This window comes from Lepidochelys kempii, chromosome 7 (assembly GCF_965140265.1).
Source record: "Lepidochelys kempii isolate rLepKem1 chromosome 7, rLepKem1.hap2, whole genome shotgun sequence".
NCBI lineage: Eukaryota > Metazoa > Chordata > Testudines > Cheloniidae > Lepidochelys > Lepidochelys kempii.
The window spans coordinates 22989994-23010058 of NC_133262.1; the positions used below are offsets into that span (position 1 = coordinate 22989994).

Sequence of the window (20065 nt, forward strand, 5' to 3'; positions counted from 1 at the left end):
CTGGATAGAGTGGGAATACTAGTTATGTGAGGGAGCAGGGGAATGGTGTGTGTAATCAAAATGCTATTATTGTACTAGTTCCACAGAGGAGGCATCCTCACTTACCTCCCTTGCATTCTAGAGTCCTTTCCTTGAACATAACCCCCCGACCTTTACCTTAGTGTGTAATGTGCTATCACTATAGTTAGGTCATGTATATCCACATTGACATTTCAAGCTCCTTGGATAAATGTGTGTGCTTTATATAGGTGACCTTTTCATGTCTTATTTTAGATCAACCCAGCGGCCTTTGGCTCCCTCCTGCAGTATCTTTACACAGGTATGTTGCTGCTGCTTGACATGTGCATGCATGTTGGAATGCAGTAGTCAGCACCTCTTTGCCATGGCACTGTTTGGGTGGCAGAGACTTCTCGACAAGCTTGTTTGGGTGGGTGGGTAATCATGGCTTAAACACAATCTCTCTGTCATCTGGCAGATATGAGGAGTATGAGCAATTCCATGTTGTTGTTGAAAGCTGGTTGTAAATGCATATTTGTGGTTCTGCCAGTAACTGGGGAGTCAATAAAAATCAACTTTGGTTGAGTGGACAGATGTGGGAAATGTACCTTCTCTAGGATAATAAAAATATGTGTTTCAGAGTAGCAGCCGTGTTAGTCTGTATCCGTAAAAAGAAAAGGAGTACTTGCCACAAGTACTCCTTTTCTTTTCAAAAATATGTGCGCCATCTAAGCAAATGATCTCCTAAACTGAGCAGTGACCATATTCCCTGTGTACACTGACTTGTGAGCATTTTGAAATGGGCAGCCCTGATTGCTGAATGGTTTGACTACAACTTGTTATGTCATTCCAGCAGAAGTTGTTCTTAAACCTTCAGCCAGTATTAACCAAGTATTTTGTATTCTAGGAGGGAATGCAACTGCAATATTCCCTCAGACCATAGGGTGGTGCCCTAAGTTAAACTTCCAACGTGTACTGTAAGGGAAACGTTACTAAGGCATCTGAGTTTCTTCACCAGAAAACAATAACTGCTTATCTCTTTAGGGTTATCTTTCCCCAGTGCACTCTTTAAAATGCTCTTTAGTAAATTTGGTGCTTCTGAAAGATTGAGATCGAAGTCCTTTCTCACGTCAAAACATGATGGCAGCAGCAATGTAAGCTTCCACCGCCCTGCCCCTCATCTCTGTTCTTCCAGAGAAAATGAAATTTTGTCTGCAAGAGCCAATCAGTCTTTGGCCTCTTTGCTGAGACTGCCAAGTGGGGGTCCAGTTGCAGTGTGGGCAACGGAGAAACTGAGCTGATATTCACCAAATTTGGTTCAGCCACTCAGCAGTCAACAGATAGTAATTTGCACTGCTGTAATGCTACTTGCTTACCTGAGCTAGATTTATACCAGTGATCCAGAAGTGAGACTGCATAGCCCATTAGCAATCCTTCAGTCCATCCAGTCCCTTGTCTATAGATCAGCCATTTTTACGCTTAAGTAAGTAAATGGTGACTGGTGCGAGGTCAAGGAACTGTCAGATAGAATTTTGGTGTTTCTCTTTGGCAGGTCGTCTAGACATTGATGTAGAATATGTGAATGATTGCAAGAGACTAGCCAAGCAGTGTCGGCTTCAGGATCTCATAGAGGATTTGGAGATCAAGTGTAAAAAGGTCTATGAATTTGGTGAGCTCCCCTTTAATGGCTGCTTCTCTTCATTACGTTTGTTTTTCTTTTGGAGTGGGAGGGGAGATCATGACAATGGACGTTCCACCAATGGGACACCTGTGGCACTCAGAAACTAATTGTGGGGGGGGAACCCTGAGTGGTTCTATGCACAGCTGTTAGCTGAATAGGTCTTTCACATGGAGGATCCCTGTGGGGCAACTTCTGTAGTACTCCATGTCTGAACAGTGAACAAGTGTACATTATAGTAGTGGGAATCCTGGCAGCAAGGCTTTATTGAGTGACAGCAACAATAGCAGAGCACTGAGGAGCATGTTTCAAAGTCCCTGTAATCAGAGAGCTAGTGGGTTACAGTGGTGGCTCATGCGTTCTCTGCATGTTAGAAACGCCTGACTTAAAGTGAAACAGTCAGATAATTTAGACTTGGTGTGTTCTGTGTGTGAACAGACAGACACACACAAAGTTAATATAAAAATGTTTTATGTGTGTTTTTAAAAATACAAACAGTTGCATGTTTTTTGAACATTCTTCTGGAGTGTTCGTGATCCAAAGACAACAGCATTGGGCCATTGAATGAGAACCAGCAGGTGGGATGTTAGATGGGGTGGGATCTGAGTTACTACAGAGAATTCTTTCCTGGATATCTGGCTGGTGAATCTTGCCCACATGCTCAGGGTTTAGCTGATGGCCATATTTGGGGTCAGGAAGGAATTTTCCTCCAGGGAAGATTGGAAGAGGCCCTGGGGGTTTTTCGCATTCCTCTGTAGTATGGGGCACGGGTCACTTGGTGGAGGATTCTCTGCACCTTGAAGTCTTTAAACCACGATTTGAGGACTTCAATAGCTCAGACATAGGTGAGAGGTTTTTTGCAGGAGTGGGTGTGTGAGATTCTGTGGCCTGCATTGTGCAGGAGGTCGGACTAGATGATCATAATGGTCCCTTCTGACCTTAATATCTATGAATACTAGTCTTCTAACAGCCTAAATATTGCAAAGTAAAATACATTTAGAAAATGAACTGCTTTCAGATGTAACAGTTGAATGGTTTAACTGGTAAGGAAACATGTAGTTTGAAATCACACAGGGTCTGCATCTCCCCTCATTTACACTCTAGTGTAAATAACTCCTTTGACTTAGTCGAGTTACTTCTGATGTGAAAGCAGAATCTGGCTCATTCTTTTTAACCTGATTGTGGCCTTTCTCTGATCTAAGAGGTAAGGTTGTTGTAGCTGCTCAGGTTTTTACTTTAAATATTAATTGTCGATTCGGATTTTGCAGATTTGCATGATTACATATGTAGCCTGGAGTGACAGTCCTCCCATATCAGAGGGGTAGCCGTGTTAGTCTGGATCTGTAAAAGCGGCAAAGAGTCCTGTGGCACCTTATAGACTAACAGACGTATTGGAGCATAAGGTTTCATGGGTGAATGCCCACTTCGTCGGATGCATGTAGTGGAAATTTCCAGAGGCAGGTATAAATATGCAAGCAAGAATCAGGCTAGGGATAATGAGGTTAGTTCAATCAGGGAAGATGAGGCCCTCTTCTAGCAGTTGAGGTGTGAACACCATGGGAATCCTCCCATAGTGCAATGTTAGCTCTACAGCGGCATCACAGATCTTGCATTTTTTTCCCCTGTTATATGCGCATGTATACAAAAATATTTAAACACATAAAGAAAGAATTGTTCTGCTGCTTTTAATGAGTGGCAGAAGATTCCGCTTTACGTACCAACTGTATGCTGGAAAAGAAAAGGCTGCGGTCAACACCCTTAAGAAAAAATAAGTTAGTAAATCAGACAGTCAGATAACAAAAATGATGTTATGATTTACAGTATCTTGTAATACCAAAATGTTTCAGTGAGTCACTGGATGGCAGCTTTATGGTGTTGTAGTTGATTGGTGTGGTGACCATTCTTCTCCAAAAGCCCACATTATAATCCCTTATTAGGCTGCAAATTAAATAAAGTTAAGGTGGTCTGTTACTGTAATGGTTTGTAAATATTCTGAAACCATCGTGCAGTTTGGCGTGATTGGCAGCTTCTACTCATGAGGTCCAGGACAGAAATAAAAAAATGACTGCAAGTAGGATGGAGGCATTGGGCCCCAGGATTAGAGGAACAAGAGAAGCATTACCTCATAGCAGCAGCAATTGGAGTGGGAGTCGGATATAGCTTCTAATCCCACCCTGGTGTTAGCTTCCTGTATGGCACTGGGCAAATCACTTTAACTTCTGTGTTCCCCTCTGTAGAATGGGGATGATGATGGTTTTATTTCACACGGGTGTTGTGGGGCTTAATCAATGTTTGCAAAGCACTGATATAAGTGATAGGGGTTGTGTGTTTGTGGCAGAGCAGGACTATAGTGAATTGGCAGCATTGTAGCTAGTAACATTAAATGTTTGCCTGTCAAATCATACATGTTATAGGTGAACCAGGGGAACTAGTGTTGAATCCCCAGGAGAAAATTAATATGAAAGAATCAGAGAAGTTAAGGGATTGGAAAGACCTGTTGGGTCACCTGGTTTCCTTTACTTGCCAAAACATTATTGTTCCCTATTGTATATTAGAAGTTCCTGCTCAGAATATTTTCTAGGAGATAGGCATTTGGTTCAGACCTGGGTCTCTGGCCTAATTGCACTGATCAGGGTCCACAAAAACCTGTTACGCTATTTGGAAGAATTCAGACAGGATTTGTCCAGATTACGTTATAATCCTTGCTATGGAACTGGAGGCATTTAAAAAAAAACTGTTCAGGAGCATTTTCTGTTTGCTGCAAAGCATAAGAATTCAGGACAGGATTTGTGAACACCTATTTTCACAGGGCTCTGGACTTCAGCTCCAGGCAAAAACCTGCAGCTCCACTGTTCCGGAGCTGCTCCACGCTCCAGCTCCGGGCTCCGCTCCAAAGCTCCATTTTCAGACCTCAGGCCTTGGATCTAAAGGGCCAGTGGCGGTGGTTGTGCACAGCATTGCACAAGTGCATGTGTAATGCAGATGTCCAGGTATTGCATGATCTTGGAAAGGTTTCTTTCAACCCAGCTAAACCAGTGGTGTATTAGTAAAGACTACAAAGAAGTATTAAGCAAGTCAAGAACAAAGACAGATTATGAAGTAGTCAGTGATGTACTGCGCTGTGCAGCTGTACCGGAAGGGAGTTTAATGACTAAACAGTATATTCCCTCCTGGCACTGCAGGACTGTTCCCTACAGTGTACTTGCCAGTGCTTTGGCCTACCTTTTTTTAAAGACTTGAGTGTCTTCTCTTGGCACCATTCTACTACTCTAAAGGAGCCTCCCAAATACTCAATCTACATCCTTTTGCTTCGTTTCATACCTATTACAACTCCTTAGCTTGCCTTAAATGGTTATTGTCCCTCCTCAGTGCTTATACTTGCCAGACATTTGAAGGAGGTTAGTGTGCTTTCCTGTTCTTATTTAGCTAAGCTGCACGTGGCTATGCTTCATTTAATCTTCCTTCCTAGCTAGATAAGTCACTCCAGCTCCTTTTATTATTTGTATTGCTCTTTTCTGAATTCCCTGCATTTCTTGCATTTCACAAACATCAGATGATGGACCTTTCTGCCTGCGGCTACCAACAATCTATTTTTTTTGTCTCTTTCATCTGGTCTTTCATCCTTTTAGAAGCAAAAAAAAATTGTAACAGTGGAATGTTGTGCCCATGCATTTGAAATATGCAGTGTCTGAATTGGTTTATACACTATCATCCAAAACCCACTGTTTCTGGTGTGAGCATCATAGGAAATTCTTTCAAGTTACTATGGAAGTGCCTAGATATGTTGGAGAACCTAGGGTGTGGATACTTACCATTGAGTCTGCCATATTTCTTGGCTGATAACTCGGAGTAGGCACATAGGATGTGGCATGAGTCTTGTGTGTGTGAGGGAAGGATTTCTTGTTCTCAAGTTTTTGTAGTGTCACCATGGTATCTGAGTTCTTCAGTTACAAGGGAGCTTCAGATAGTTTCTCTGTTTGACCCTTTTAATCTCTCTTGCTGTTCCCAGATGTCTCTTGGGTGGGAAAGGTAGGTTGACTCCCACAAAATATGGTTTTAAAGCAATTACATACACAGCCTCTGCTTTAAACTAGTACAAAGCTCTTTCCAGCCTTATCTACAGTAGGGTAAAAAGTGTGAACATGCTCTAACAAACTTTTTTATTCTAGTCTAGACAAGACCTCTGTGTCCCTCAAAGGTTAATGGGTAGAAAGTGCTTTGAGAGCCTCTGATGAAAGGCACCCATAAAAGTGATCATTATCATCACACAGTCACAGTAACCTGTCTCCCGTAGACAGATAGAAATGTAGTCTAAGTGTATGTCTTCACTCCAGAGTTAACGTGGGTGATAGGTGCCCAGGTCTGAGCACCTGAGTTAGCCTAGGCTGAGTGTAAGCAGCCACACTGTGAAGCCGTTCCAGAGTTAGTATCCTCACTGGTGCGACACTTACCCATATGTGGTATTAGGACTTCGGAGGGCCTATCTCATGGTTCTTTGTGCTGCAATAAGATGAGCCACTCTGACTCTTTGCCAGTGAATTTTGGAAGAACTTGTCTGTCCTTCTAGGCACACGTGTGCGGATAAATTGTGGGAAGGCTTTGGAGGACTGTTGGCACTCTAATGATTTTAGCCTGCATTGTCACAGCAAAGTGGGTAGGTTACCAATGTGTGTGAAAGTGCCTCTTGGGGTTTAGCCTGCAACCCCAGACAAGCCAGCAAGCCCAGTTTGTAAGCACCACTGAACTTGGGTGAGAAGATTTTGTGTGTGGACAGCAGGGGGATTAGCAGAAACACCTGAGTAAGCGCCCATGTTAACTCTCCCGTGAGGACATATTTTAAAGGGACAAAGACAGTGTTCTCAGTTGCTTAGGCGGATCTGTAATTCTGTGGGAATCTGTTCTGACAGCTTTGTCAGTTCGGCTTGGGTCTATCCCATACCTGTCCTGCCCCTATAGCAAGTATGGTTGTTTGCTGAAGACAAGGGCATCAGCATTCAGTCCTATACATAGAAACTGCATAACTCATTCTCCAGGGCACCTCTCTGGATATAGATCATAGAATCAATAATGTCTTTAATTGGTGGATTGGGTTTTTATGCACCCTACTGTTTCCAGTACCATTTGGGATATTCAGCCAGTTCAGGTGACATGGTGGCCTGTCCTGATGTGTGCAATGCTTTCTTGGCGGTGGGGGCGGAGGATTCGTATTGTGGCACATCTCGGTCTCATTTCGCCCACCATCTGATGGAGTCATCTGATGAAGCCCATATAATGATGAGCAAAATGTCAGGAAAAATGAGGTCTCATGGTGATGTGATTCACCTGAGAAGAGAGGGGTTTTAATGTGGTGAATCATGCCTGTCAAAAATCCTTTGTAACACCCAGTACAGTGCAGTTTAACTCTTTAATCACCGATCGTTAACATCTCTTTCTTTATGCTCCCAGTAGAATCCATAAGATTTAATTGCAGCAACTTTCATATTTTCAACTGCACTTTGTTTTACAAGCATTCTCTGCTAAGGGGCTCTCAAAATCTGGCAAAGTCCAATCTAAACTGGACTTGAGACAGCAAATGAAGTTCATAAATGATCATGGAGAGGAAAGACAAAGCTGACAATAATAAGATTACACAGTAATGCATGTACACACCTTGACAGTGCTGCAAACTTTTTAAAAACCTTTCCTTCCCATCTGTGTTCATGCAGCTGTACCCAAAAGAGGTGGCGAAGACCCCTGAGACCTTTAATTTTACCTGTGCTGCTAGGGACCTGCCACACTACTTGCGTTCATCATTCCTACCAGTGGAACAAAAAGTTTATAGATACGGCAGGCAGCTCTTTCTTAAGGGACAAAGCTGTTGGAGAAGAAGGGCCAGAGGAGAGATTTTAAATTAAACCTCTATTAAATCCAGACCAGCTTTAACTGAGTCTCCTGTTGTTGTGGCCTTTGGCTGTAAGGTGCCCATCACAGTGTTGTTTGGGGGTGGAGGGGTGTCCTTTGTGTGATTTGGATCAAGGGAATACCATAGTTTCCGCAAATGGGGAGCACTTACTGTGTTCCCTTGTGGTAGACTAACTAGCTATCCTGACAGGACCAGAAACTGTGAGGTTCCTAGCCAGGAGGAGAACTGAGAAAGAGCTTCCCAGACCTCCTCTCATTAGTCTTTTCTTTGTTTGCTGGTCCCTTGGTGGTGGCTATTAGCATTTAAGACTTACAGTGCAGTAGCACCTAGAGGCCCCAGTCAATATGGGGTCCCCATTGTGCTCAGCTCTATATAAATATACTGTATAGAAAATGACAGTCTCTGCCCCAAAGAACTTAGTCTTAAGGGTTATAAATCCTCTTCCCCATGGAATTAAATCACAGCAGCAATTCTAGTACCTGATCCAGGAGAGTGGTGGTGCAACAGAGGGAAAGCATAAGCCAGACTTCACTCTAAATAAATAACCAACGGGGGCACCAGTGGCCTGGAGTAAACGTGTCTGTAGTTAAATACGCTTCGCCCCCTTGCCTAGCAGGGATATATCTTATGTTATTACTGTGTCACCTAGGGCTGACTCCAGCGGCAGAGAAGCAGCTTCCATAAGGCAGTTCTTGATCCTGTCTGTAGGGAGGGGTAGCAGAGAGGAGGACATAACAGGCACATGGCTGCTCCCTTTCCTCACCAGGGTCTCTGTAACTGATCTGCTGGAAGCGAGGGTTGAGTGGAGACATAAGAGGGGAAACGGTGGAATCTGTGTCTTCTTTCTTCCTCCCAATGGTAGTTACAGCCCTGATCATTGCTAGCAGGTGCATGTGTGTGTCTCTCTGAAGGACATGTTTTTATATTCTAGTGGAGACTAAAAGCCAGACAAAACAAACATTCCTTAGGGATATTTTTTTAACAGGAGGGAAAGTTTTTTAGATTTAGTTTTTTCTAGGCATCTATGCTTTTTGTTTTGTTGTTTTTCTTTTCTCTTTTCCAGTCTCTTCCAAGCCAGGGACCTGTGTGAAAGTGCTGACGATTGAGCCCCCAGGTAACTGTCGGCTGCAGGAGGATCTGGCTCTACTAGCAGACTGCGCCCTGCCGGCTGAACTGCGGGTAGGGAGTGTTTCTATTTCTTCCCACACTCCACTGGGACCTTCGGACTGAGGGAGCTGCTTGGTCACACACACTTAGGCTTACTTTCTCTGTTCGTTTTTGTGGTCACTTGTTTACTGGTATTAATGGCACAAGCTGACTTTCCAAACTCTGAAGCCATGCATAGCACAGGGAAATGCTGTAAATCTCATAACCAGGCTGCCGGTTTTCCTTTTTGCAGCAAGATTATTCCTCCCTCAGAGATTTGTAGAGGTTAGATCCCTGGTCTCATCCAAGTCAATCAAAGTTTCCCCATTGATTTCAACGGGGACAAGATTTAGCCCCTAGTTGAGTATATTACTGGGATGCAAGAAGGGGGAAAAAATTCCTTGGATGACAGCAGTACCTTTGGGTACGTATAGATGGAATGGGATGCCTAACTGGGATTATCGGTCCACAGAGTTTAGCTGATCCTCTGGTTAAGAATCATTCCCCATAGTGTATTGGCAGGGAGTTAGTTTGTTACTTTTCTCAGAAGCATTGAGTCAGGATTATCTGTTAGACTCAGCTATGTGTATTCCACACTATTGATTCCCAGCGATGCAAGTAAACAGGGAAGATATTGGTGGACCCCAGTTCTTCCTGCCTTTGTTCATCTCTGTAATATCGATAGTTGCATCTTATATTTTCCTTCCTTTAATATGTTTGTCCCAGTTTCTTCACATTGAGTAGTAAAACTAATAACATACTCATTTTAAGCAGCTCTGTGCCTGTGGGCTATATAACTGAACAGTGTAACAAAGCTTATTGCTTTCTTGTGCGAAACAGAACTCCCTGATGCATAGCTCAAGGAAATGTCTGAAGCAAGGTAGAAACTCTGTCCATGTATCTTTTTTTTTTTTTTTTATGTGATGGTGCCTTAAGTTTCTTAAGCAAGATGTGCCAAGGTATTTTGTGCTGGCTCTTAGTGATCCAGTTATTCTAATTCCTGAGGGATTTAAAGAGGGAATCCTGTCCATTGATGTTTCCTCTATCAAGGCAGAAAGCTGCTTTTTTTGTATACCTTTGTTGTGGTTTTCTTTATTTATCATTAGTTACTTGGAAAAATCAAAAACCAGAGGGGAATGTAGAATGAATTCCAGTAGTGTGAACCCCAAGCGCTTAAACATCACGAGTGAGGTGCCCAAATACAATGAGAGTGACTTAAAAATCATGCAATTAAAATAAATAAATAAATCAGGTTCTTTGGTTTTGTTTTCTGGTTTCTGAGCCTTTAGGGTGCACGTGGGTCACATTTTTCGAGCTTTTCTCCACAACCCTAAGGGCTAGAAACACACTTCCTTTCTTTAAAAATGAAAACCGAGATTCCTCCATAGTCGTATGGGAACGGGTTCTTTAAGGAAGAAAAACCCCAAATGTCATGAGAATCTGGATAAAATAATGAGTTAGCATTGCTGAAATTTCCTGAATTTTTTTCAGCTGTTTTATGTATTTTAGAAAAAAGTACACCATAATCCAATCTAAACATGTTACATTGATACTGCTGTCCTACTTTGTGTGTGTGTTCATGAATGCTAGAAGGAATGGGGGAAATTTATTAGAACATCTGCATGGCACCCATAACCATGGAATCAGGGTTCTTATTACCCCTAATTGCCTTGTTTTAACTTGATAATTTTTTAAAAGCTCCTCTCTTTCCTGGCCATTTATAAAGATCCTAAAGACAGGATTGTAGCCTTTTAATCTGCCTTTTACTGCTTAATTATCATTTACATCTCTTCTAAATCTTTGTTTACTGGGGTCATCCCATGAAGTAGGCATTTGAGTCCCAGGAGCAGCAATCCTGCAACCTCACCAGTAGATTCTGATACCATACAAATAATATAATACAAAACACTTAATCTACGAGGCCAAAGCACACTGACCAGTCAGTCACAAACGTGAAGTTTCTTGTAATAAACTACAGTACGGTTTCTGGTGCTTTGCTTTGTGCTTTTGTAGATGCTCTATTTTGTTCCTTGTGTCATAGAACCCTGATGACTCAACATGCAGCTGGATATAAAATCTTGAGTCTGCTTCTCCACTGGTAATCCCATTATGGATTGTTAGGACATAATGGGCCTCTGTAGGTTGTCCTAAATTATTTACGGCTGAATTTTTCTACTGTGCTTATTTCTATCTAGAAGCAAATTGCTTCTCCCTGTTGGATGTGCACATTACTGTCCCCGCCAGTTGTTCTTGTCTGAATTTAGACAGCACTCTCTTTGGGGCAGGGACGTAGGCTTCCAATGTTTCTTGAAGTGCCATGCATGTCTCCAATGCTGTATAAGACACAGAGCAGGTTAAAAGCCGTGGGGATAAGATGGGGTGAGACAGATACTCTGAAGCGCTACAGATCCTTTACTTTCAGGAGCTGTAAAAATTCCCTTTGTCCTGCTCCCAACAAAAAGAAAGAGTATACAGGTTACCAACTGTAACTAAAGTCGTAGATGAGGGAGACCAAGCAGGGTTGCTGCAGAGTTTGGGAAGGTGGCTTTGCTGTTTAATAACCGAGAAATTGTGACGGTCATTAGGCTTAGTTGTACTATAATTAGAAACTATTCTGCCAAATGGTCCTGAGTACTGACAGAGAGCCCAGCGAGTTGGGCCAGGTTGCCATGCTCCAAAGTAGTGTGAAATTCAGAGCCTTTGCTAGCTTAGTGGTTCTCTGCAGCCTAGGACCAGGAGTGCCAGAGAATCCCCATTGTGTATGAATTGAGCTTGCCTGATGGTATTGAAAGCAGCATGTATCTCTGTTTGTTTCCTGTTGAGTGAGATTGCAGAGAGGGGGAACCTGATACGTCTCACTTAGCCCTGGTCTACACTAGGACTTTAGGTCGAATTTAGCAACGTTAAATCGATTTAAACCTGCACCCGTCCACACAGTGAAGCCCTTTATTTCGACTTAAAGGGCTCTTAAAATCGATTTCCTTACTCCACCCCTGACAAGTGGATTAGCACTTAAATCGACGTTCCCAGCTCGAATTTGGGGTACTGTGGACACAATTCGACGGTATTGGCCTCCGGGAGCTATCCCAGAGTGCTCCATTCTGACCGCTCTGGACAGCACTCTCAACTCAGATGCACTGGCCAGGTAGACAGGAAAAGAACCGCGAACTTTTGAATCTCATTTCCTGTTTGGCCAGCGTGGCAAGCTGCAGGTGACCATGCAGAGCTCATCAGCACAGGTGACCATGATGGAGTCCCAGAATCGCAAAAGAGCTCCAGCATGGACCGAACGGGAGGTACGGGATCTGATCGCTGTTTGGGGAGAGGAATCCGTGCTATCAGAACTCCGTTCCAGTTTTCGAAATGCCAAAACCTTTGTGAAAATCTCCCAGGGCATGAAGGACAGAGGCCATAACAGGGACCCGAAGCAGTGCCGCGTGAAACTGAAGGAGCTGAGGCAAGCCTACCAGAAAACCAGAGAGGCGAACAGCCGCTCCGGGTCAGAGCCCCAAACATGCCGCTTCTATGATGAGCTGCATGCCATTTTAGGGGGTTCAGCCACCACTACCCCAGCCGTGTTGTTTGACTCCTTCAATGGAGATGGAGACAATACGGAAGCAGGTTTTGGGGACGAATATGATGATGATGAGGAGGAGGTTGTAGATAGCTCACAGCAAGCAAGCGGAGAAACCGGTTTTCCCGACAGCCAGGAACTGTTTCTCACCCTAGACCTGGAGCCAGTACCCCCCGAACCCACCCAAGGCTGCCTCCTGGACCCAGCAGGCGGAGAAGGGACCTCTGGTGAGTGTACCTTTTAAAATGCTATACATGGTTTAAAAGCAAGCATGTGAAAGGATTACTTTGCCCTGGCATTTGCGGTTCTCCTAGATGTAGTCCTAAAGCCTTTGCAAAAGGTTTCTGGGGAGGGCAGCCTTATTTCGTCCTTCATGGTAGGACACTTTATCACTCCAGGCCAGTAACACATACTCGGGAATCACTGTAGAACAAAGCATTGCAGTGTATGTTTGCTGGCATTCAACCAAAATCCGTTCTTTCTCTCTCTGTGTTATCCTCAGGAGAGTGAGATATAATTCATGGTCACCTGGTTGAAATAGGGTGCTTTTCTTCAGGGACACTCAGTATAGCCCATTCCTGCTGGGCTGTTTGCCTGTGGCTGAACAGAAATGTTCCCCGCTGTTAGCCACAGGGAGGGGGGAAGGTTGAGGGGGTAGTCACGCGGTGGGAGGAGGCAAAATGCGACCTTGTAACGAATGTATGTATGTAATGTTAACAGCAAGGTTTACCCTGAAAGAGTGTAGCGACTGTTTTATAAAATGTGTCTTTTTAAATACCGCTGTCCCTTTTTTTTTCTCCACCAGCTGGATGTGTTTCAATGATCACAGGATCTTCTCCTTCCCAGAGGCTAGTGAAGCTTAGAAAGAAAAAAAAACGCACTCGCGATGAAATGTTCTCCGAGCGCATGCTGTCCTCCCACACTGACAGAGCACAGATGAATGCGTGGAGGCAAATAATGTCAGAGTGCAGGAAAGCACAAAATGACCGGGAGGAGAGGTGGCGGGCTGAAGAGAGTAAGTGGCGGGCTGAAGACAGGGCTGAAGCTCAAATGTGGCGGCAGCGTGATGAGAGGAGGCAGGATTCAATGCTGAGGCTGCTGCAGGACCAAACCAGAATGCTCCAGTGTATGGTTGAGCTGCAGCAAAGGCAGCTGGAGCACAGACTGCCACTGCTGCCCCTCTGTAACCAACCGCCCTCCTCCCCAAGTTCCATAGCCTCCACACCCAGATGCCCAAGAACGCGGTGGGGGGGCCTCCGGCCAACCAGCCACTCCACAACAGAGGATTGCCCAAAAAAAAGAAGGCTGTCATTCAATAAATTTTAAAGTTGTAAACTTTTGAAGTGCTGTGCTTAAAGTGCTGTGTGGCATTTTCCTTCCCTCCTCCACCACCCCTCCTGGGATACCTTGGTAGTCATCTCCGTATTTGTGTGATGAATGAATAACGAATGCATGAATGTGAAGCAGCAATGACTTTATTGCCTCTGCAAGCGGTGATTAAAGGGAGGAGGGGAGGGTGGTTAGCTTACAGGGAAGTAGAGTGAACCAAGGGGCGGGGGGTTTCATCAAGGAGAAACAAACAGAACTTTCACACTGTAGCCTGGCCAGTCATGAAACTGGTTTTCAAAGTTTCTCTGATGCGTACCGCGCCCTCCTGTGCTCTTCTAACCGCCCTGGTGTCTGGCTGCGCATAACCAGCAGCTAGGCGATTTGCCTCAACCTCCCACCCCGCCATAAACGTCTCCCCCTTACTCTCACAGATATTGTGGAGCACACAGCAAGCAGTAATAACAGTGGGAATATTGGTTTCGCTGAGGTCTAAGCGAGTCAGTAAACTGCGCCAGCGCGCCTTTAAACGTCCAAATGCACATTCTACCACCATTCTGCACTTGCTCAGCCTGTAGTTGAACAGCTCCTGACCACTGTCCAGGCTGCCTGTGTACGGCTTCATGAGCCATGGCATTAAGGGGTAGGCTGGGTCCCCAAGGATACATATAGGCATTTCAACATCCCCAACAGTTATTTTCTGGTCTGGGAAGAAAGTCCCTTCCTGCAGCTTTTGAAACAGACCAGAGTTCCTGAAGATGCGAGCGTCATGCACCTTTCCCGGCCATCCCACGTTGATGTTGGTGAAACGTCCCTTGTGATCCACCAGAGCTTGCAGCACTATCAAAAAGTACCCCTTGCGGTTTATGTACTCGCCGGCTTGGTGCTCTGGTGCCAAGATACGGATATGGGTTCCGTCTATAGCCCCACCACAGTTAGGGAATCCCATTGCAGCAAAGCCATCCACTATGACCTGCACATTTCCCAGGGTCACTACCCTTGATATCAGCAGATCTTTGATTGCGTGAGCTACTTGCATCACAGCAGCCCCCACAGTAGATTTGCCCACTCCAAATTGATTCCCAACTGACCGGTAGCTGTCTGGCGTTGCAAGCTTCCACAGGGCTATCGCCACTCGCTTCTCAACTGTGAGGGCTGCTCTCATCCTGGTATTCATGCACTTCAGGGCAGGGGAAAGCAAGTCACAAAGTTCCATGAAAGTGCCCTTACGCATGCGAAAGTTTCGCAGCCACTGGGAATCGTTCCAGACCTGCAACACTATGCGGTCCCACCAGTCTGTGCTTGTTTCCCGAGCCCAGAATCGGCGTTCCACAGCATGAACCTGCCCCATTAGCACCATGATGCATGCATTGGCAGGGCCCATGCTTTCAGAGAAATCTGTGTCCATGTCCTGATCACTCACGGGACCGCGCTGGCGTCGCCTCCTCGCCCGGTATCGCGTTGCCATGTTCTGGTGCTGCATATACTGCTGGATAATGCGTGTGGTGGTTGATGTGCTCCTAATTGCCAAAATGAGCTCAGCGGCCTCCATGCTTGCCTTGGTATGGCGTCCGCACAGAAAAAAGGCGCGGAACGATTGTCTGCCGTTGCTCTGACGGAGGGAGGGGCGACTGACGACACGGCTTACAGGGTTGGCTTCAGGGAGCTAAAATCAACAAAGGGTGTGCCTGTACATCAAGGAGTATTTCAGGCAGGACTGCACGGAGGGTTCCAATAAGAAATGGTGCACCAAAGTTATCGTTGTTATTGGAACAAGGAGGTTAGCCTGGCCTCTGATTGATACATGGCTAGATTAACCTCGCTGCGCCTTCTCTGTGACTGACTGCAGTGTGATCTAGACAGGGGAGGAGGAAAATGAGTACAAAACAAATCTGGTCTATTTCTTGTTCTGACCCACTCCATCTATCCTTTACATCTTTGGCTGGCAGCAGACAAAAAAGGCGCGAAATGATTGTCTGCCCTTGCTTTCACGGGGGGAGGGAGGGTGGGAACGGGGTCCTGACGATATGTACCCAGAACCACCCGCGACAATGTTTTAGCCCCATCAGGCATTGGGATATCAACCCAGAATTCCAATGGGCAGCGGAGACTGCGGGAACTGTGGGATAGCTACCCACAGTGCAACGCTCCGGAAGTCGACGCTTGCCTCGGTACTGTGGAAGCGCTCCGCCGAGTTAATGCACTTAGAGCATTTTCTGTGGGGACACACACACTCGAATATATAAAACTGATTTCAAAAAAACCGACTTCTATAAATTCGACCTAATTTCGTAGTGTAGACATACCCTAATTCCCCACTATACCCAATGCTCTCTGCTAGTGCGGTTGGGTAGGAGATAATATCTGCCATTCTTCCACTGGATGTGGAACTTCTTGGCTTGTAGCCCTTGCACCTGGGGAAACCTAGAGCCAGTTTTTGATGTGATTTGCTCAGAGGAGAGCCTTGTGGTAGGGATCAGACTTTTCATCCCAGGCTGCTCAGGGTATACACCTAGATAGGAGAAAGCAGAGGAAACTCTTGTTTTCAGGGGATAATTGCTCTGGTTACATGGCTGTGAACATAGATTCACACAATTGAATTCCCTTGTGTCCAGAGAGAGAGAATAACTTATAAGCAACATATCCATAATGCTATTTTTAAAAAAAACCAAGCCCACAACCTTTTATGCCAGTTGGCTTGGCACATTGAATTGGAGGGAGTTGTGTTAATAATCTAGTGAATTAGTTTAACTTTAATTTCTTTGGACTGCAGAGTGACAAGAAATTGAACTGTGCATGGGAAGCTTTGTATTGAATGGTTTCAGAGTAACAGCCGTGTTAGTCTGTATTCGCAAAAAGAAAAGGAGGACTTGTGGCACCTTAGAGACTAACCAATTTATTAGAGCATAAGCTTTCGTGAGCTACAGCTCACTTCATCAGATGCATATCGTGGAAACTGCCACAACAAAACAGCTGTAGCTCACGAAAGCTTATGCTCTAATAAATTGGTTAGTCTCTAAGGTGCCACAAGTACTCCTTTTCTTTTTGTATTGAATGACATTGTAGTTTCAATGCAATTGCTCCAGATCTGTGCATTCCTTTACTTAAGCTATAAAATGACTTTTTACGTATACTATGGTTAAAATAACATGCCTTTCCTTGACCGGTGTCAATGTTAAGATGACCATCCCATGATGTAAACTAAATACCCACCCAGCAATCCACCTCCTCATTTAGAAGTCCAAGAGGAGTTATGAGCATGCCACTGTTGGCTTGAAGGTCATTTGGCTCTGCTGGACAAACTGGGAAGGGGAATTTCAGTTCAGAAGCCTCTCCACTGAGACTACCAGGCATCGAGCTCTCAGATGTATAAATCTAGGATCAGTCAGGAAGAGCATCTCTAGTGATCTCCATTGCTGCTGAGGTGTAAATGGGTAAAGGTGGGTGTCTCAGATAGCCAAGACACACAGGTCTTTATAGATCAATGCCAACACCTCTAATGTTGATACCATGGATGCAAACTGCAGAAATTTCTTATCTTTTAACTTGTCTTTCTAGGTGGGTTTTGGGGAGTTGCCATTTGACAGCACTGACAACTTTAGCAGCTGTCCTGATGTGTGTTTTCGAGTGGCAGATTACAACTTTTTATGCCATAAGGTATGCGCATACATTTAGAAACATCAAGGTCCATGTACACATCCTTCCCACGCACTTAGTACAAGATAGTTAGATATACTGCAGGGGTAAGCTTAAACTTAAAGCACTCTTCTTAATGAAACAGCCCAGCTTGTCTCCCTTCAGGGTAAGGATATTCGTGAATTGCAGTAAGAGGCATCTACACTGTGTCTCATACTGTCAGCAACAAATCTGAACCTGTCATTGGAAATGCTGGATCCTTAATAGTTCAGGATGACTCAGTGTAAGGGTGGAACTGGAAACAGAACTCAGGAATCCTGACTCTGAGCCCTCTAACTAGAACTGTATTGCTACTCTAGATTAACAGTCACTCTAGTTAATATCTCTCTTTTGCTTTGAGAGCAGTAATGTGTAAAAATAAGACATGAAAGAAAAAAAACAAGTTTATCAGAGTCTAGGGATAAAAACACAGAGCGATGGCAGAGGTTATGCTACTGACTCGGTGCTTTGGAACTTGCTTAATGAATTCCTGAAAGTTGATCCCTTGCCTAATGCTGTTTGGCTCAGTGCAGCAGAAAGGGAGATGTTAATGTTGGATTTTTCCTTTCCAATGCAGGCATTTTTCTGTGGCCGCAGTGATTACTTCAAAGCCCTTCTTGAGGATCATTTCAGTGAGAGCGAGGAGCTGCAGACTCAGCCCACCATCCCTGTGGTGACCCTTCATAACATCTCAGAAGACATCTTCATCAGGGTCCTCTACTACATCTACAGCGATGACACTGAGGTGAGACCAGCCTACTCTCTCCTTTCATCGCCTTCAAGTTATGCCCAGATGTCTTTGCAGAAGTGTCATCCTCTAGTATCCTACTGCTGGTTTGTTAAATACCACTCGCCCAGTCTCCTACCTGGCTTGAACCTCAGTAACCCAAATACTGGTATCTCGGTTTTATCCATGTTGTAGGCTAGGCTGGGACTTTGTTTCCTGAATACATCAGTGCAACTGCTCCTAAATGCCATATGTGTATCTTTCATCCTAAATTAATATCCTGTAAATTAGGATGCATGTTACTTAGGCCAGATACATAATGCATGATTTGTCTGGCTGTGTATTCTTCCCCACTGAATGCTACTGTGTAGCACTGACTGCTCTCAAAGGCACACAGTCAGAATTCTGCCACTAGATGGCGGCTGAAAACAGATCTGCAGGTGTGCTTAGGTTAAGAGGCCTGTTCGTTTACTGTTGGCATTACAGCCTATCTTTGCATTTAAAACAAAAATTACTTGCATCGCTGGAATGTCTAGATGTCCCACTCAGAGATCAGGGACCCATTGTGCTAAGCACATAACAAAAAGACATCCCCTGCCTCAAAGAACTAACAGTCTAATTAAAAGTGCAGCCAGCACTATACATCTTTTGGCAGCACTGAAGGGGTTAATGATGCTGATGAGCTGGTTAAGCAAAGCTTAAGGCTTTCCTGTATGAGTGAGACTGTACCATTCCTACTCTCGCATTCCTACTGTGGGTTAGCCTTTGGTTTGCTGTGACCACCTGCACATCTGTGACCTTATTCCTGCTGACCAGCTTGGCTACAGGCAGCAACATAGAATCTATGATAGGCAGAGAGATGATTTATCAGACAGGAAGTGACTGGCTAGCTTGCTGAGGCTGTCATTAATACCCTGTAGAACTTCCTCACATTATCTTATTCTGCTCACAACCTCCTATTGTCTATGTTCTGGAGGACAGGTGGAATGGGAGGTGAGGAGCCCTAAGGCACATCAGAATCTTATCACAGCCCTGCAGCCAGACCCAGTTCCCGCTGCCCCTCTTTGAACCTGCAGAATCTCGCTAACTCTCTGTTGTTGCTAAGTAGAAGTGTTTCCAAACCAGAGTTCTGGCTGCAACCTTCCCTTTCGAGTGGCTCTTCGGATGCTACCTGTTTGTGCACTGCACATGCCTGATGGCCCACCTCACTTAAAAACAATTTACTATCATTCCAAAATTATTAGTCATATTTTCCAGTGGCTATTTGAGTCCCAAGCCAAATGAGCTTTTGTGGAAAGAGGCCATCTGTTTGAAAAATTATATTTAATGTTTTCTTGATTATTTTTCCTGGCAGATTTTCAAAGTTCAATAGTTTGTACAGTGTTTTTTTTCTTCTTAGGCTTAAGTCCAGTCTAGTGCCGACATAACCAGAGTCCCCATCCTGCATGACCTCACCTTTTTCAAAGGATTGACATTTCTGTCACGGTTGTGTCCTTCACAGCAGTCCTTATTATCAGTGAAAGGGGAGTGTGTGTGCATGTGGTTTCTGAGTGGGAAAAAATAAGCAGCTGAGTGGAACTTGTGTGTATGTGTGTATGTGTGTGTGTGTGTATATATATAAGGAAGTTTGAAAAGGAACATCAAACTGATTGTTTTCTTATTGAACAGTGATCAGTCGAGCGTTTGGTGTTTTCAATTCAAATGCTCATGACCTTATAGGTTCCCAAAGCGTCTTATTAGATGTTACAGTAGAGAGATTTGCAGTTACTGTGGGGGTGAAACTCAATCAGTGTGTGGTCAAATTCTCCTAAGGGAGGGGTAGGTGATATGCAAGCCTCCTGTGCAAAAGTCCTTGAGAAAGGTATAAACATGGCTTTGGACTATGTAAAGTGAGAGGGAGCACAGATCTGGGAAACCTGCGTCTATAACAACACTTGATGAATAACCCCGACAACCTTGCTGTTGCTGCTTTGAACTGCATAGCTTTGTTACAGCACTTTAACAACTATTGTGAGCCTCTGACATGCCTCCTAATACACC

General features: G+C 44.5%; 2 protein-coding genes across 7 annotated transcripts in view; both read left to right on the plus strand.

Annotated features, from left to right (window-relative positions):
- ABTB1 (ankyrin repeat and BTB domain containing 1) overlaps positions 1 to 20065 on the plus strand; it is a 42767-nt gene that overhangs the window by 15064 nt on the left and 7638 nt on the right. For 5 of the 6 annotated variants that reach the window (XM_073351366.1, XM_073351368.1, XM_073351364.1 and 2 more), the window contains 5 exons: positions 274 to 319; positions 1550 to 1666; positions 8641 to 8756; positions 17182 to 17280; positions 17876 to 18043. In XM_073351366.1, the coding sequence (XP_073207467.1) occupies positions 274 to 319; positions 1550 to 1666; positions 8641 to 8756; positions 17182 to 17280; positions 17876 to 18043 (546 nt within the window). The remainder of the gene's footprint in view (positions 1 to 273; positions 320 to 1549; positions 1667 to 8640; positions 8757 to 17181; positions 17281 to 17875; positions 18044 to 20065) is intronic. The other variant, XM_073351365.1, reaches the window with a different exon arrangement.
- Positions 9650 to 15344, plus strand: LOC140914166 (uncharacterized). The gene is made up of 2 exons (XM_073351371.1): positions 9650 to 12524; positions 13103 to 15344. The coding sequence occupies exons 1-2, from the start codon at positions 11942 to 11944 to the stop codon at positions 13621 to 13623; spliced, it is 1104 nt and encodes a 367-aa protein (XP_073207472.1). The 5' UTR covers positions 9650 to 11941; the 3' UTR covers positions 13624 to 15344.

Excerpts from the sequence above, each read along its gene's own strand:
- LOC140914166 (XM_073351371.1), top strand. The coding sequence starts at position 11,942 with ATGCAGAGCTCATCAGCACAGGTGACCATGATGGAGTCCCAGAATCGC. Across the intron at positions 12,525-13,102 it reads AGGCGGAGAAGGGACCTCTG|CTGGATGTGTTTCAATGATC; the intron begins GTGAGTGTACCT and ends TTTCTCCACCAG.